At 40.5% G+C, this 17,500-nt stretch overlaps 3 protein-coding genes across 3 annotated transcripts in view; all 3 read left to right on the top strand.

Annotated features, from left to right (window-relative positions):
- LOC138029778 (uncharacterized) overlaps nt 1–6,012 on the top strand; it is a 20,326-nt gene extending 14,314 nt beyond the window's left edge. Inside the window, exons 8-10 of the mRNA XM_068877602.1 lie at nt 1,321–1,440; nt 2,888–2,921; nt 5,717–6,012. Coding sequence (XP_068733703.1) covers nt 1,321–1,440; nt 2,888–2,921; nt 5,717–5,834 — 272 coding nt within the window. The 3' untranslated portion in view covers nt 5,835–6,012. The remainder of the gene's footprint in view (nt 1–1,320; nt 1,441–2,887; nt 2,922–5,716) is intronic.
- LOC138030378 (MAM domain-containing glycosylphosphatidylinositol anchor protein 1-like) overlaps nt 1–6,486 on the top strand; it is a 157,475-nt gene extending 150,989 nt beyond the window's left edge. The window contains exons 12-13 of the mRNA XM_068878298.1: nt 6,033–6,051; nt 6,399–6,486. Of these exons, the coding sequence (XP_068734399.1) occupies nt 6,033–6,051; nt 6,399–6,486 (107 nt within the window). The remainder of the gene's footprint in view (nt 1–6,032; nt 6,052–6,398) is intronic.
- Nucleotides 1–16,660, top strand: part of LOC138029779 (tyrosine kinase receptor Cad96Ca-like) — a 124,687-nt gene extending 108,027 nt beyond the window's left edge. The window contains exons 2-11 of the mRNA XM_068877603.1: nt 7,260–7,302; nt 8,017–8,347; nt 8,613–8,723; nt 10,096–10,286; nt 11,675–11,797; nt 11,972–12,042; nt 12,183–12,223; nt 13,009–13,105; nt 14,818–14,917; nt 15,166–16,660. Coding sequence (XP_068733704.1) covers nt 8,029–8,347; nt 8,613–8,723; nt 10,096–10,286; nt 11,675–11,797; nt 11,972–12,042; nt 12,183–12,223; nt 13,009–13,105; nt 14,818–14,917; nt 15,166–15,231 — 1,119 coding nt within the window. The 5' untranslated portion in view covers nt 7,260–7,302; nt 8,017–8,028 and the 3' untranslated portion in view covers nt 15,232–16,660. The remainder of the gene's footprint in view (nt 1–7,259; nt 7,303–8,016; nt 8,348–8,612; nt 8,724–10,095; nt 10,287–11,674; nt 11,798–11,971; nt 12,043–12,182; nt 12,224–13,008; nt 13,106–14,817; nt 14,918–15,165) is intronic.
- The last annotated feature ends 840 nt before the right edge of the window (nt 16,661–17,500 follow it).

Raw genomic sequence — 17,500 nt, 5'->3', positions numbered from 1 at the left:
TGTGTTAAAATAAAGATTTGATTTAATTTGATTTTGTGAAGAAACGTCTCACATACCTCAGCTCAAAAATTATAGGCCTCAATTCAGCTCGTGTTCACGAGCATAAGACTCAACAAAGATCTGAAATTTCGAGCACAGGTAGACAACCCTAAGGATACGAGAGCGTGTGACGTCACGTTATTTTGAGACAGGTGTAATGGCCGATTCAACTAACTGAGGAAAATGTTCCATAAAAGTTCACTCACCTACTATTTTCTGCGTTGTCCTGACTGATTTGATGGGTTTTTGGGACGCTTCGATTTCCTCTTCAGATCACACGCATCGTCAACAATATAAATAGACAAGGCGTGCAACTTCCAAGACCACTCACGGCCGAGTGCCTCCGGGTCCCCAAGGTTGGGAGGCGCGCGACCTTTGGAAGTGGGTAAACTTCGGCTAAATTCTGGAGGCACGCGGCCGTGAGCAGCCTTGGAAGTTGCACGCCTTGTCTATTTATACTGTATGTGGTGACGCATGGGATCTGAAGAGGAAATCAAAGCGTCTCAAAAACCCATCAAATCAGTCAGGTTTCTAAAAGAAACATTGCGATTTGAAGTTTTTATGGAACACTTTCCTCGATTAGTTGAATCGGCCGTTACAACTGTCCCTCATCCTTAGGGTTGTCTGCCTGTGGTTCGAGAAGTCAAGCCAGCCTTTGTTAACCAACGATGCCTAGTGGTTACACTCGCGGCCACCTCCATGAATGCATTGATGGACACAAACAAAAATCTTTGTCAATTTGTAAACATTATTTGAACGAACGCATTGATGAACACAAACAAAAATCTTTGTCAATTTTTAAACATTATTTGAATGTACATAATTCGAGAGTAACTACATGTCTTTCAGAACAATGTCACGTGCTTGCTAAATGCTCGAGCAAATTTGATTGCCTAATTAAGGAGATGCTTTTTATACGAAAACTGAAACCATCCTTAAACATGCAAAGTGACTCGATTCGTGCCGAAAGCTAGTTTCTCCTAAAGAACTTGTGAGCCTTTGTTGTTATGCTAATTTGCAGACACTTTTAAAAGTACTGAAACCAAATCTTCGCATTGATTTATTCACTTTGCCTTGATAATGGTGTCACGATGACTCCGAAACGTCGGCTACTTACTTTATCAGTAATTGCTAAATTGTGTTCATAACTGCGAGGATCATAGCTCCACTTTATTTTATATCCGCAGTTCAATATATGATTCATTTCAAATATCATGTCGTTCATTTACAACCCCTTATTACTTGGATGGAAGCCTCATGTTACAACTCATTTGTTTTAAGGTGGTAATATCTGGATTATTGTTGGTGCTGTCTCGGCAGCGGTTGCCTTGGTGCTTATCATTGCAGTGATCGTTTGGTGTACATGTGTGCGCAAGAAAAAATGCTCAAATGAAACGAAGGGTCAGTATATTCACCTTACTCTTCGTATCCCTGTAGTGTTTTCCTCCATCTCGTTGTTTCAGGTGGTACATGTACAACAGTTCCCTTAGAAACTATCAATGATCCACGATGTATTTCATCATTCGTTTTTTATTTTTAACAAAAATTTGGTTTATCAACGGAGTTGATAATGTAAATTGACCACCGTACAGAGATTCTAAAAGCTGACGTTTCGAGCGTTAGCCCTTCGTCAGAGCGAATCGAGGGATTATGGGTTACGTGTAGTTTTTATAGTAGAGTAGGAGCTACGCACCACCAATAGCGTAGCTCCTACTCTACTATAAAAACTACACGTAACCCATAATCCCTCGATTCGCTCTGACGAAGGGCTAACGCTCGAAACGTCAGCTTTTAGAATCTCTGTACGGTGGTCAATTTACATTATCAACTCCGTTGATAAACCAAATTTTTGTATACTACTTCCCCACCGACGCAGCACCACAGTTTCTTTAGAAACTACCCCTTCATTCGTTTTTTATTTTTGCTTCCTTCTCTGGGATAAAGTGTATTTCGGTAATGAAATGTTTCATAACAAGGGGCAAAATCTGGGAGCAAAAAGACGAGGAAAAAACATGGAGTTTTTTTGGCTCTCTTTCGTGTAGCTAGCATACCCCATAACTACATGATAAGGTAGATGATTGAGCAGAACTTGACTGAGGGAAGGAAGGAACTTTATTTAAGTGTCTAATCTTCTAGCGCTGGAGCACTAATTGGGGACACTGTAAATTCAAATTAACAAGTCAACGCAAGTCAAATCAAATGTTGGTTTTTGAGGAGATGGGAAAACCGAAGTACCCGACGGAAAACCTCTCGGTGCAGAGTAGGGAACCAACAAACTCAACCCACATATGACGCCAAGTATCCGAAATTTGAAGGAATAAAAAAAGTAATAAGAATAAGAAGAAATTTGACTTTTTACAAAAAAGGCAACTAAAAATAACTACGGCTTTTTATTACCACAGAAAGGCATAAAGTAAATGAATGCATTTACAAGGTTATGTTATTACATGTAACTGGGCCCCTGCTTTCCTTTGGGTGCACCTTTGTTGGCTGCCGCACAACACGAACATTATCTTTCTCATGTTCACGCTTCATCATCACCACCACCAACGGTTGAGGTGCAAGGAGTGTTTTAATAATACTGTACACACAGTCACTCAATGCGACAGATCGTAGATATATATAATGCAGTACACAGTTAAACAGTTTTCTGAACTAAAATTATTATCATTATAATATTTTACGCACAATCATTCAGTCCTTTTATAAGGGTAAACTTGAGGAAATGAGGATGGGGGATCTGTTGCTTTTAATCTAATTCTGACCATTATTGATATCTAGAGTATTTATTTGTACCAAGGTCTTAATGGTATTTTTTTGTTTGTCTTCTTTCATTTGTTTTCTGAAGAAATCTCAGATGGTAATGACGCTGGCCAAGGAAGGTGAGTTTGCTTGATTATTCCCAATAATCTTAATAATCAATGGTAGTAGTAGTGGCATCCTTGCCTCGAAGAGGCAATGGTTAGCAATGGGGATTTGGGCAGGATCTTGTATGACTGTGTAGCTCGATCCTGGAGTGGTAGTCACTGTTTCAGGTGGTGCAGACATGCCTTGTGGAAATGCACGCAGAGGCTGTACATTCTTTCCTTGCCGCTCTCTTGCATGTAGCGTGGACTCTAGCATTCACTTCCGCCTTTGAAACACCCGCTTTGACACTTTGCCACCATGTATCTCAGTGTTTACCGATGTCCTCCCATGCACTGGTGTCGATTTGTGCAGATCGCAAGTCTCCCTTGATGACGTGCATGTAGCACAGCAGGGGTCGACCGACACGGTGGACACCCTCCCGCAGTTCTCCATAAAGGATTTCTCTTGGCAGGCGGCAGGCTCCACGCGATGTGCATGGCCAAGCCATCGAGGGCGTTGCTAAATGAGCAGTGATGTCATGCTCAGTGAGCCAGCGCGTCAGGACCTTGGTGTTAGTGACTCTGTCCTGCTACCTGATGTGCAGCAGGCAGCGGAGGTAGAATCCGTTGAGTCGCCGCTCTTGTCTGGCATAGGTCGTCCATAGCTCGCTGCCATAAAGGAGAGTTGACAGGACACAAGCTTGGTAGACGCACATCTTGATCCTTTCGCTCAACAGGTCATTGTCCCACACTCGCTTGTTGAGTTTGGCCATGACAGCAGCTGCTTTGGCGATCCTTCAACTGATCTCAGCATTGAGCCAAGTCGAGCTTGACACCATGGAGCCCAAGTAGGTAAAGGTGTCCACAACCTCCAGCTCTGTGTTGTCGATGGTGATGACTTGGGGGGACTCAGCACCTTGTGCCAGGATGTTGGTCTTCCTGAGGCTGAGCGTTAGCCCAAACTCCTTGCAGGCATGGGACAGCTTGTACCCAGCAGAGCAGGCAAGCAATGACGGGGTGGCACCTTACTGGCTGGGGGCTGCCCAGCTTAAGGCGGGCGGTAGCCACCCAATGAAGCTGCGAGGGCTTCTCCCACCATCAGACGAGACTCCTGGCACTCCTTCTTATGCCAATCAGTTGGAGCTTAGAACCGGTAAACTGCCTCATCCCGTGTTATACCGGAGTCTTGCAACACCGCTGGAGTGCCCTCTCCAGTTTGCGCTAAGGCCTGGGTGGGAAGATAAAGAGACGCTGGGCTGCCCATATGACAGTGTCCCCCTCTTGGTGTAACTGGCTGGGTCCAAGAGAAAGGAAGAACCAATACAACTTGGGGCTAGTTCCACTGCAGAAGCTGCCGGAAGGAAGTGCTGAGCACCTGCCATCCGCCTTAAGGGCTCCACCTCGGATTTTTCCTTGAGGTTTACTCCTGAAGCCTTCCTAAGATCAGGTATAGGGCAAGGCAGCGGAGGTTTGAAATCAGGGTTGACCTTCTCATAGATGGGCTGCCTTCACAGGCCAAGAGCCCCATCTACCCTGGGCAACTGGTTTTAAGGTGCCAGTGGCTTCGCCTTCGCCCCTTCGCCTGTCAGTGGTGCCAGTTCCACCACGCGTAGGCCAGAAGTTGGACTTAGCTGACAGAGGCTCTTAGAGTCTCATGCCATTGGGAGCATTTTGAGAGGTTGTGAGAGCCCAGCCTCACAACTCATTCCCCGGCTATAAGAGCCTTACAGAACCTATAGGTAATAGAATTCACAGTCATTAATTGATGGTTGTATTTCATCAATTATACATTCATTGCATTAAATAGTATCTGTCACGAGACGTATTGGACATTATCTTCGGCTCAGGGTTTCCGTTTGAGGCTGGAGGTCAGGTCGTTGTCCATGCCATTTCCGGTACTTTGATGCCAATATATTTAAGGGGTTTGTTTAGTTTTGTATGTTTTTATTGTCCGTTTACACCTACAAAGCTTTTTATACTTCTTATATGCATGCATATAATTATATATTCACTGTTTCAGTTTTACAATTCACTTGATAATGACCGAAGTATGGTTGAAACGTCGTCTTTTACCGTTGATTTTTATCGTTGAAAGTGAACTCCAGCCTTGCCTGGGAAACTGATTCTTAGGTTCCTGAAACACTGGAAACAGCGTTCCTGAGTGTTTAAAAAAAAAATGATACCCCTAGGTAGCTTGCGCCTATACGGCGCTCACAAGGCGCCTTGCAATAGCAACAAATTTTACGTCCGGTGCTTTCAAAAATATGTCCGCTACTTTACAGAATTGTTGAAAACCCTGATCAGCTATAAAAAGAAAAATTCAAGTGGTAATGAATAGCAGCAGAAAATAAGATTCGTCCATGTGTTATTACTAAGAACTTGACGTGTAGTCTCATCAGTGAATAACCAATTGCGTCAACAAGCAGTCGTTGTCATAGATAAGAAGTGCCACGAAACAGGTTGATTGTCTTGGGGATGTGAATGGCTGGTCAGGCGGTGCTTTTTTGGACGTTTTATTGATAAGATGTTGAAATGACCCTGGGAATCGTCTTAGTGACTCTGATTGCAATTCAGAAATCGGCGTGCCTTTAGCCGAACCTTCAAAACATCTAGACTATCAATTAATCCATATCGTGCGTGTTCTTGCGATCTTTTATTGCACAAACAACATAATCTTGGATAATTCTTCCGCTAATGGTTGTTATAAAGTCCACTCTTTTGCCCTTCCATGAAACACTTTTATCCAAGTTTGGGAACTCTGCTTAGTAATGTAGTGTTTTTTTGTTCCTACTTTTTGGACTAATTATGGTATTCGATATTTATCTTCACAGAATTCCAATGGACATGCGACAGCACTCAATTGGTAATTATTGGAGTTCTTGTAGCAATCATCGTTGCTCTAATACTGGTCATAGTCTGGCAACACAGAAAGCTAGGTTAATAATTTGATGTATCTTCCAGGATTGTGTTCTCCATTCTTTTCTTCAAAAACCAACATTTGACTTGATTTGCTTTCATTGTTAATTTCAGTTTCCAGTGTCACCAATTAGTGCTCCGGCGCTGCACGACTAGACACTCAAATAAAGTTCCTTTCCTTTCCTTTCTTTCCTTTTTGTACTTATTGCAAATCTGAGCTTCTTTTGTTAGGCCTTTGTAGAAAGAAAAGGTAGGTATTTTGATGTTTTTTCGTTTTTTTTTTGTTTGTCCATTGAACATAAATATAAGAGGTCTGGCTCATCGTTATGGGGAAAGTTGAAGTTTCATGTAAATGCTTGGTACTATATCAGTCACTGTGTTGTATCAAGGGCGCAAATCGTTAAAATAGTATAAAATAATGTTTGTAGTGAAAAGAAACAAGACTTGATTAATCGTGGAAAGCTGTTTTCTTCGTTGAGGAAAAAATTGCAGGGGAGGGACAGGCGTATCGTGTCACCTGCCTTATGGAAGAAAAGATACTGACGAACATTTCCTATCATCGGAAACATTTAAATTAATCTTTCTTTTTAATTAAAGATGTTTTCGAAACGACCTTCTCCTGCGAGAAGTTTGCAACGAATCTTTGCAGGAAGGAGAACGCAATGGTCCAATTCTCAAATGGTGACGCACAACGAAAAGAATAGTTTTTAAGGTTTTACTTATTACTTTTAAGATTATTTACGGCTATGCACCATCGTATTTAAGTAGTTTACTTGAATCTTATAAACCGAAGCGCGCTTTGCGCTCTGCGACCAAAAGGCTATTAATAGTTCCTAAGTAATCCACAACTACATACGGTGATAGAGCATTTTCAATTGCTGCGCCTAAGCTTTGGAATAATCTACCAGATTCGATAAAATATGCCGAAACTGTCAAACAATTCATATCTCTAGTTTAGACATATCTTTTCAAAGAAGCGTTTGACTGATCCTTGAGTGTTAATACTTTACAGATTATATTATTATATACATATATTACCCATCATTAATTCACATTATTCTAGTTCTATATACATATCTTTATTATTATCTTTACCTTTTTTTTTTTTGTTATTAGCCTTTGTTTTTGTATTATGTATCATGTAGTGTACACGCATTGAGGCGTAGCAAAATGCGTACTAAGAGCTGCAATTAAATTAAATTAAATTAAATTAAGCTTGTAAGAGATCTTTTGTTCTCGCCCACCCAAAAATTGGTGATGACGTAACTTGAAATTCACCTATTTGGTTCCCTCCCGTATCCTTTTCGGTTCTCCCATAGAAGAACTCGCCTGTCCGAAATGATATTTCATTTCTTTCATTCCAATTACTTAAAAAAGGAAAAGAAAGAAATAGTATTCAGAAACGCAGGAAAAATTTGAAGAACTAACATGTTTGCGTACTCTTCGACGTGTCGTTAGGCCATACAAGGTTGCAGAAGATAAAGATAGAAGAATTTATTACGTGAGTTTTGAAAGCGAAAATGCAAAATGAGTTAATAGACTGTATATGATACTGTTTTTTTCGATTGCTGAAAGACATTTAGCCATTTCCAGCAAGCTAAAGCATGGGTTGATTTTTTCACATCGTAGAAAAACCTGTATTTTCGAGGTTAATGAAGTAATGTACTCGTTTCCTATATCTATTTTACTTATTGATTGTACCGGGTGAAGTGTCATTTGTAATTGCTCTAAGCGATCATTCTCGCCAAAAGTCATTGCAAGCACTGTTCAAAACATGTGTTTCAGAAATTTCCCAATTATTCTTCCATCTTGTGCAGGAAATGGTATGGTTAACTCGTCAGGCTCACCAGCTTGATCGCCCATATGTGGTAGAGCAATTCGGTGCAATCGCATTGCCGTGGATTTGAGTTCCTTAATTGACTGCCTAAGTGTGATGGTAGAGTAATTGTAAAGTAATTAAAGGTGAAGTCACTTTATTTAATGCCGTTAGTTCCTTAAGTTACGAAACTGGTATCAATGGAAGCCGACGGTGAAGGATAGTTAAAGCTACACGGATCAGAGGAATGTCGAAACTGACGTTAAAGTCACCGAGGATCGAACCGGGGCCTCTCGCTCCAAAAGCCGTGCACTAACGAACGGAGTTGAAGATAAATGAACTTCAAGTACACTAACGGTTACGAAGGCAATTTAACCCGGGGGCTTCTTTTATTTTCAGAATGAAGATGCGATGGAAGAGCTTAATCCTACTAACAATCCACCAAGTAGTTCTAATCAACAGCGAAGAATCCCCATTGAACCTGCATACATGCCCTTACAAGGGACCTCCCATTATGAAATAAGACCAAGTAGCCCTAATATCTCCCCTTGGAATGATGAATATGCTGCACCCCTTGATATAAGAACAAGGTCATGGGAAGTAACACGAGAAGACGTGAAAGTGGAGAAAATCATTGGTAAAGGTGCTTTTGGCCAGGTTGCCAAAGGAACGGCAAAGAACCTTCCATTCCATTCTGACACAACAACTGTGGCTGTTAAAATGCTGAAAGGTAAAAGTCTTTTTTCTTAATAGCTTTGCTTTAGCAACAAACGGTCAGTCCTTCGTTATGTAGAGAACAAACACGTGTAATCCGTGAATATAGCTACGGCGTAGTTTGAGAGAGATTTTCTGTTATTTCTTACACTTTTGTGTTTGGCAATAATTTACTTGAATTTGACCTCGAACGCACGAACACAAGAATGAGTCCTGATAACAGGAACACGCAGTACAATTAATGCGAATTTACCTTTGTTTTTAATGCTTATTTGATTTAGCTAACGCTCCTGAGTCAGACAAGAGAGACTTGAAATCCGAACTTGAGCTGATGAAGACCCTCAAGCCTCATCCACATGTTATCAAACTATTGGGATGCGTCACTGAAACTGGTAAATGCATCTATGGATTATACTATGATGCTGCTACTATAGAATGCTCACTTGTTCAAAACTGCAAAACAGTTCCCACCTTAATCTCGTCTCAGCATTACTAACTTCGTACTAACCGAGCGCGGGGGCCGTTCTGGGGAATATTGGCTCGAGGTCGTGGCAGTACGGACCGAGCGCAGCGAGGTCCATACAAAAACGACCGAGGGCCAATATTCCCCAGTACGGTCCCGAGCAAGTGAGGTTAGTAAGTCGTTTATTATATGGCTTTTTAATTACCTTTTGCTTTGTTTTTGCAAATCCGTAATCGGCCCGTGGGCATTACGAGAGAATAATGCCCTACAATTCAGTCACAATTAGCCAATCAGAGCGCGCGTTATATCGGCTACAAACACAAGCCATATAATAAAATAGAATATTGCATAGTAGTTACAATCATAACGAGAAGCCCATTTACGACTTGCCAATGTGTGAAGTGTTCAGTCTACAGTTCTGTTTCAAAACCGAGCGGAAGTGTTTTATCGGGTTTTAAACCACGAGGCGAGGCCGAGTAGTTCATCTTAGATCCAAAAAAAACACGACATCTGAGTTACTGAACGGCTTCAAGAGCACTCCACAGAAAGTGTGTCGGAAGAAGGGTTCAAATTTAAATGGTTGTTTGGAGAACAGTAGTATACTAGAAAAAGAAGCTAAGCTTTATTATTATGCTTTATGTAAAAAATTCAAATGAAGAATGCTTTATCAGTTTGTTAACGTTCAGGTGCGTGCCACAATCTTTCGGTGGTTTCATAGGCTGTTTCGATCGATAATTATGAATGAATTTTTGAAATATTTATGTCACTACGTATCCATGCTTCCGTTGTCAAAGACGTTTGTTAAATCACCTGTATGCGGCTTTTAAAGGAAATCCATCGTCATCTTGAGTAGGAGTAGGAGTTTTCACAAGGCAGATAAAACCAGGTCCATAAAACGCTCCGGCAAACAATGGCTTGGGAAATTAGTTGGATAGAGTGCGAATATATTACGGAATGTTGCGGTTGACCTAAAAACAGATTTGTCATTTCTTTTTACATTAAGCAAAGCTAACCCTTAGAATCACGAAGACACGGAACTGACCGTAGTCAATTGCTGCATTATACCATTCCGAATGAAGACTCAAATAATGACATAGAAATAGTTGAATTTTATTCTGGTTTATTCAGTGAAACTTGTCAAATCTTCCTAAAATTAAAACACTGGTAGGCAACATAACATGACGGAATCACACACCTAGTCAAACGTAGAGCAGAGGAGACGAGGGGACTGTTCATGTGGACAAACAAAAGGAACGATGGAGCTAGTGGCTGTTGAATAAATGTCATAATATTTCTCGTAGACCCCCTATTGGTGCTGATCGAGTATGTCCCTTATGGTGATCTGTTGGGTTACCTGAGAAAGAGCCGCGGATTGAATGACACTTACTACAAAGACCCAGATATCAAACCCCAAACCAGTCTTACGTCGCAACAGCTGATGAAATTTGCTTGGCAAATCGCTGATGGAATGAGCTACTTATCGTTAAGAAAGGCAAGTATGACTGTGATGGCTTTCAGCAGTTAATACAGCAAACACAATTAGCAGTTTATATAGCACTTAATTAGTATGCGGGCGACCCCGTTGGCTCAGCTGGTTTTTTCTTCAAACTACCGTGCGCGAGGTTGCGGGATCAAACCTCTGGCCACACCAACACTCAGGGACTTTAAATAACTGAGAAGAAAGTGCTGCCTTTGTAATGACATCTGAAAATGGTCAAACTCTCTATTAATGTCGGATTACGATAAACCGTAAGCCCTGTCTCACAACCCTTCAATGTTTATAACCCAGTGGGACGTAAAAGAACACACACACTATTCGAAAAGAGTAGGTGTGGTGGTCTGTCGTCTGTGGTATATCTTGGTTGGGAGGGTAAATGCCTGGCGATACTAGATGCACCAAGATGCTCTAAAAATGCAAGAGTAACGAAAGATATGATATGATATCTATGATATGATATTAGTCTTTTTTATGGAGTCATTAGTATAAGCCTGATTAATAGCAATATTAGCATCTGTTATCAACCATGAGGTTGTTGCCATTGCATACTATAAAATAATTAGGATAGCACCCGCCCTCTCATTGGTCAATAGCTGTGTTTAGATGAGAGTATGGAAACACGGCTGTGACATCACACGAATTGTGATTGGTTATGTAGTCAGACACGCGTTTTGATTGGCTGGTAGGAAATATGTGCGCGTATCAAGAAAATCTGTTTTAATCAAGACGTAAAAAAAAACAGCATTTTCCCCCTAAATTTGCCGAATTATCTTTGAGAAATATTTTATAAAAGCAATAGAGGACGTTTTCCGTGTTTCCATAGCCTCATCTAAACACTCGGGGAAGTTGGGAGTTCTCGACAGTTATGCAAACCCTCGACACGCACGAATAACTGGCTCTAACTCCCCCAACTTCCCCTCGTGTTTACATGAGGCTATGGAAACAAGGAAAACGTCCTCTATTTAACAAATAGATTCCATGTTGCCGTGCGTCTGTTCAGTAATAGATCACAGATGACGTCAAAATGTGGTAAGAACAAAAAAGTAGTTTGAATAACTGTCTCGAATTCTCCCAACTCCCCCTCGTGTTTAGATGAGGCTATGGAAACACGGAAAACGTCCTCTACTGCTTAATTGGCGATGCTATTGTAAATCCTATTATCGTTGCTGCTGTAGTCACACTTGCATGTGCCTGTCATTCCCATGCCAACTGGAATCGCCACTGCCACATCTCCAGTAACACTGATACTTCATGTCATTGCTAGTGTCATTGTAAGTGTCATTAACGTCGTCAAAACTGCTATAGCCGCAACCACTCAATGTTTTTATTCACTTTCAAATTTATTGCAACTAGCCAATAATTTGAAAAATGCTTCATTTCAGATCATACACCGAGATCTTGCTGCTCGTAATGTGCTGGTTGGAGAAACAGAGACATGCAAAGTAACAGACTTTGGAATGGCTAGAGATGTGCAACAGGAAAACATTTATGAAAGGAAGACAAGGGTAACAATACGTTTCAAACTAGAACATAAAAAAGTATAGAAAGCTCGAGCTTACAACTTGACACGTGTTCAACTTTAACGGAGAAAAAACGTCAAATGACGTGGTTTTTGTTGCAAGTCGTAACAATAAAACCGTTAAGTATAATCCATTTTGCTTGTTATCTTCATCTGCCAGGGTCGGTTGCCAGTTAAGTGGACAGCGTATGAATCGCTACTGTATGGAATATACACCACAAAGAGCGACGTGTAAGTACACTGACTCGTTTTCGCTTCAATGTTGAGAAGCGATGTTTCGTCTAAAATCGACGTTACCTACCATTCGACCATGTGTGACCTTAAATTTATACAAAAGGACAAGTCTGAGCTGATTTCCCTTTTTTTAACAGATGGAGTTATGGAGTTGTTCTTTATGAAATCTTTACCGTAGGTGAGAATCTGTGCATGCAATAGTTTGCTGTTTTACCTTCTTCGAGATCATATCTACAAGTACTGTAAAATTCTGATTTTTGATTCGACGTTACATATTGCAAATGGCCCACGTACTTGATATGGTCAGAAATGCACGCAATTAGAAGCACGCCGATTTCAATAGGCACGAAGTGTCCCCTTGCTCTTTTCCATAATATCAACATCACTTCTGTCTCGGTATACAGACAATTAACGTCACGAAGTGTCCCTCAAATACTGTTCCTAAAGTAAAGGTAAACTGCTGCATTTACCCTGAGCTAAAAATAACTGTAACCTATACACTTATCTTATTGTTAGAAATAGGTAGCAAAGGCTTAGCCTTAAAGGGACACTTCGTGTTGGATGTCAAAATTGAGTGTCAAGTGCCCACTTGAGTATAGCTATTCAGATTTGCTCGATAGATTCTCTGTAAGAATCAATTTTGGGAAAGGAGGATTAACCTTAAGCCAGCTTATTAAAGAGAAAACCAAATCTCAACTAGGATAGTGCAACCTCGTTCCCAGGGCCTCTCCTCTCTGCCTCCATTGTCGTTGACAATGGAGGCAGGCAGAGAAGAGAGACCCTGGGAAGGAGGTTGAGGATATTTGCCATAGACCACAGACTCAGAGTGGGGAATTAGGATTCAATAGTATCCTAATCTAAGTCATAAATGTGTTTTGTCTTCATGACTAGCAGTGGATGGAAAGCTAACAGGGATGCTGGGTGAGGGTAAAGATTTCCTCCTCTTTCTTTTTTTCTTCCAAGGTGGTTCTCCATATCCACGGATGGATGGCAAGAAAATTGCAAGTTTGCTTCAAGAAGGTTACAAAATGCCGAAACCACAACACGTTGACAATGACTTGTAAGAAAATTCCCCTTCTATTTGTTTCTAAACTCTGCTTTGTTTATTTTCTACTTCCACGTCATTTAGTTCAAAGGTGTCGCAAAAAAAGTTTAACGTGGAAAAATAATCGCTCGCCAACTGCCAAATGCTCTTTAGCACACTACTTTCATTTGAAATATATGCAAGACCTTAACCAGAACCGTAACCATAAAGTAATACATGAAGTTCTTAACAGGCTTAATGCCCCGTCCACACGTAGCGTATACGAATCGTATACGACCGTCCACACGTATCCGATTCGTATCCGGACATCGGAAAGGATTAGTCAACAGAGCATGCGCATTACAAAGAAAGCTGATACTGTGACGTCAGCGTATACAAAAATATACGGATACGAGCGTCCACACGTATCCGGATACACAGCGTATACAGAGATTTCCACTCTGGAGAGCGTATACAGAAATCTCCGGATACACCTAGCGTATACGGCGGACACGTGTGGACGCTAGGTGTATCCGCATAAAAAAAATTTGCGGATACAAAAATCTCCGGATACGTGTGGACGGGGCCTAAGTAGACACCTTTTTGACACATTGTGACATGCATGGGAAGTACCATTTTCTTTTTATGCATTTGTATTGGACATGCATCGAGAGTCACTCTATTCTATCGTCTCGAGTCGCAAAGTAATAGATTCACTCGTTTGGGCTTACGTTGTCAAAACCAAGAGATTGTCATGGTAAGAGTGAATCCCTCATATAGGCCTTATACCCAAGGTAATCCCTTTTAAGTTATTTTTAGACATGGTGGACAGTTCTTCCGAGGACGTTACTCGCGCGATGCGTGGACTTCCTAAGCGACTTTCTCGAAACTACCCGAGAGAAATGGCGGGAAATTTGGTGAAAAGTCGTTTAAATGTTTTGATTTTCAAAAGATTCTTCGTTGCACTCTCAGCTGTCTTTTTGTTCGGCTGGGTCTTCGTTTGCTTTGTGCTCTTTGGCTCTTCATTATGTTGCCGTTTATCCGGTTTTAGGGAATTTAATGAGCAAACCTCAACGGCAACGGCAACGAGTACAATGGCTGTGTAAGCGAGGGTTATAAGTCTTTGTTCATTTCTTTGCTGTTCTTTACAAAACAACGTGACATGATGGCGGCGAGCGTCTTTCTGCACATTCCACTTTCATCTAGATGCGTTGTGTTTCGGCGTTTGTTCCCTTTCCACTCATGTTTCTACTCATTTCTCTGCCGTTCATTTAGTTGTTATTGTTTGTGCAGGGTAAATATGTCTCTTATTTAAACTCCTATTAAAGTTTCCAAATGTATTAAAACATAGCGAGAGCCCAAGCTCCTTTGCTTGTAATTAAAATATGAAAGAAGACCTCCTCACAGCGTTGGAGGTTTTCCTTCGCTTTGAAACGAAAAGTAACGAAACAAACAAATCCTCCTCGAAAACATTCATGCGACGCGCGAGTAACATCCGTGCTAGAACCTGGGACCATGTTTAAAAATAACTTAAGAGGGATTATCTTAGGAGGCTTTATCACAGTAAATGTCATTATTTAGCCTCGAATGACCGAAAATAATATTGTAAAGTTACGTAATCGAAATCTCTCATTTGGATACCCGTAACATTTGCATTCAAAGCCTTATAGCTTGATAAATAAAATTTGACTCAACACGACTCATTTTAGGACAAAGTAAGGTAACAATGTAATGAACTTATTCCCAAGGTATCAAATCATGATGAATTGCTGGCAAAATGAACCTGAAGCCAGACCGTCATTTGCTGATTTAACACAACAGCTAAAAGGCATGGAAAACCAGCATAAGGTCAGATTCTTTATGATATTTTGAGTTGCAAGCCAACAGCCAATTTCCAATGCCCTGTGAATTAATTCAGAGGCCTTATAGGCATTTATCAATACCCTTTTTTACCATGACTGCAAAATTCTCGCGCGCTCATTGGCTAATTTTTATTGTTAATAAGCGGACATGCAGACAATTTATGCGATAATGACGCGATATTGCTCGCGTCAGATTGAAGTTTCTGAATATTTGCTTTTTTCTTTCTATTGCAGAGGCTGCTCAACATGCATATTTACGACAATGATCTGTACGCAAAATTGGAGGACTTGAACGCCTAAAATGAAAAGCAACCTGACTTCCTTTGTTTTCCAAAATGAAATTTTAAAACCCTTCGTCTTCACCCTTGACTTTGGTCATAATTTTCCTTTCAAATAACGCAAAGTGAATCAGCATCTAACTTTCTTTTCACTGATTTAGTTAAGTTAATCTCTTTGCCTTCTAGCTTGCAGTTTTTGCCATTCATTTCCTCGAAATTCTGAATTTAAAGCGCTTTTAAAGGGCCCCTGTCATGAGCTGCGCATGATCGAGTTTGTCTGATCTCGCGCTCACAGAACATTCTAGCCGCCATTATGGATTCACACGTGAGTCACGTATATTCGCAGTTAATGAATTTAATATTTTCCTGTCAGGAAGAACTTTCCGGATCAATAAACGTTTGTAAATGCGAAAGTGCTTGCAGTAAAAAGCGAAATTACTGTCGCTGCACGCTTCGCAGCCAGCATCGAATTTAGCTTGCAGCCAGGCGTGAAAAATTCTTCAGATAAATACGCTTGTGCGTGTTATTCCATTCCTTCAGTTATTCTTTGCGATCCGTTAAAGCCTTCCTTTTTCTCCCGGAGTTTCTCCTTAGTCCACCATGGCCCTCCCCAGTGGACGCCATTTTGAATTTGTCGATTCAACTTGAAAAAGTTAACCTAACACTTTTCAAGTTTTCGCAAGACACTAACGCATGCGCAACTCATGACAGTGTCCCTTTAAGTGAGCAAAACTATCCATTGTTTGGGCCGAGACTCATCCAGTAAGGGGGATGTATTTAGTCCTTGGATAATGAAAATTGCAATGCATATACTATGTGTAAACAGGAACTGGAGATTATGGATAGGACACTTGCTTCTAACTAGTGCAGTAGTGGGGGAAAAATGGTTGCTAATCTTTTTTTAACTTGTCGCAATTTCTACACAAAAAATGTGATCCTCGAGGGAAACTTGAATACTGTAATTTTTATCAAAGGAGAAATATATTATCTTAACCATTAAAATTATTTTTGATTAGGTGCACATAAGAACTAGAGAAAAAACGGTTGTAGAATTTTGGGAGGTAATCCAAGTGATATGAAACACTTGGTCGTCTGTAGGAAGCCCTTTTTTTTCAATTACAGGAAGCTAAGGTCCTTAAAACGGCAACTTAAAAGCTATGCATACTTATTAAAATGGACTTATCACAAAGTATCGAAACGTAGAATCGTTCGTACAAGGCTTAAATCTGTAGGTAAACACGACAATCTTCTTAGAGCAAATGTGATTTTTGACACACTTATGCGCAAATTAGCCATAGTTGAGGCTCATCGCATGGAGATGCAAACTCACTCTTTCAAACATTACAAATGTCTTAAGGTCTCGTCATATGTTCGAGGTGTAAGTTTTTCAAAAAGTTCCCAATTCGCCAGTATTTATGCTGTGAGAATGAAATAAACATCATGTTATTGGTCCTTGAATGTAGTTTTCCATCCGAAAAAGTATCCTTTTGTTTGAACGTTATTTTTTCTAGGTTCTCAAAGCATACAAGTAGTCCTATTCCAGGGGCTTAACATACAAGGGATTTTAAATTTTGCTGAAATTTTTCTTAACCAATCGATTTTGAAATAAATTTTCAACTAAACGGAGTCGGCGATTTTTGACATATTGCGTTTTGCATTTTTATCTTTCATCAAAGTTAAAACATTTTTCTACATGCAATTGTACTGTTTAAGGTCTCCTCATAGGTTCGATAATATGCAATTTCCGAAAATCATTTTTTTCTTTATTTTTTTCTTGCAGGTATCTAAACATGACTAGAGTACCGATTCGTAAAAGATTTAAGTACATCAAATTTTACAAAAGCCCCGAAAAAGCACATTTACAGTGTCACGGCAAAATCACGACTTGACCATGACCACCGCATATAATTCAGGCTATTTTTCACGTCTTTGTAATCAGCATATAAATTATTACCACGACCTCTGCAGATGTTCTACCTGTTATTAGTATTTGTGTCATTAGTAAGTGTTCGCCAAACATAGACTGCAGACAGCAAGCTGCGACCTGCAAACAACAGACTTCTGACCATTAACTGAACAAGATGCAATGAAAACAACGGAGAGAAGTATTAAAGACATAGGATGTGGGTGTTAGCTGACAAACTGAATGAGGATAAAACGGAATTGATAGTTATCGGGTAGCGTCATTACCCTGGTAATGTTTGTTTGTTACTTGAGAAGATTGAAATTTTGGCAGCTATTTAGCTGATGAGGGCCACCTATACCCACCTACGTACTTACAAAGAACAGCC

This window comes from Montipora capricornis, chromosome 13 (genome assembly GCF_036669925.1).
Source record: "Montipora capricornis isolate CH-2021 chromosome 13, ASM3666992v2, whole genome shotgun sequence".
NCBI lineage: Eukaryota > Metazoa > Cnidaria > Anthozoa > Scleractinia > Acroporidae > Montipora > Montipora capricornis.
Note: the sequence above shows the minus strand (reverse complement) of the source record. Positions and strands in the feature narration are given on the sequence as shown.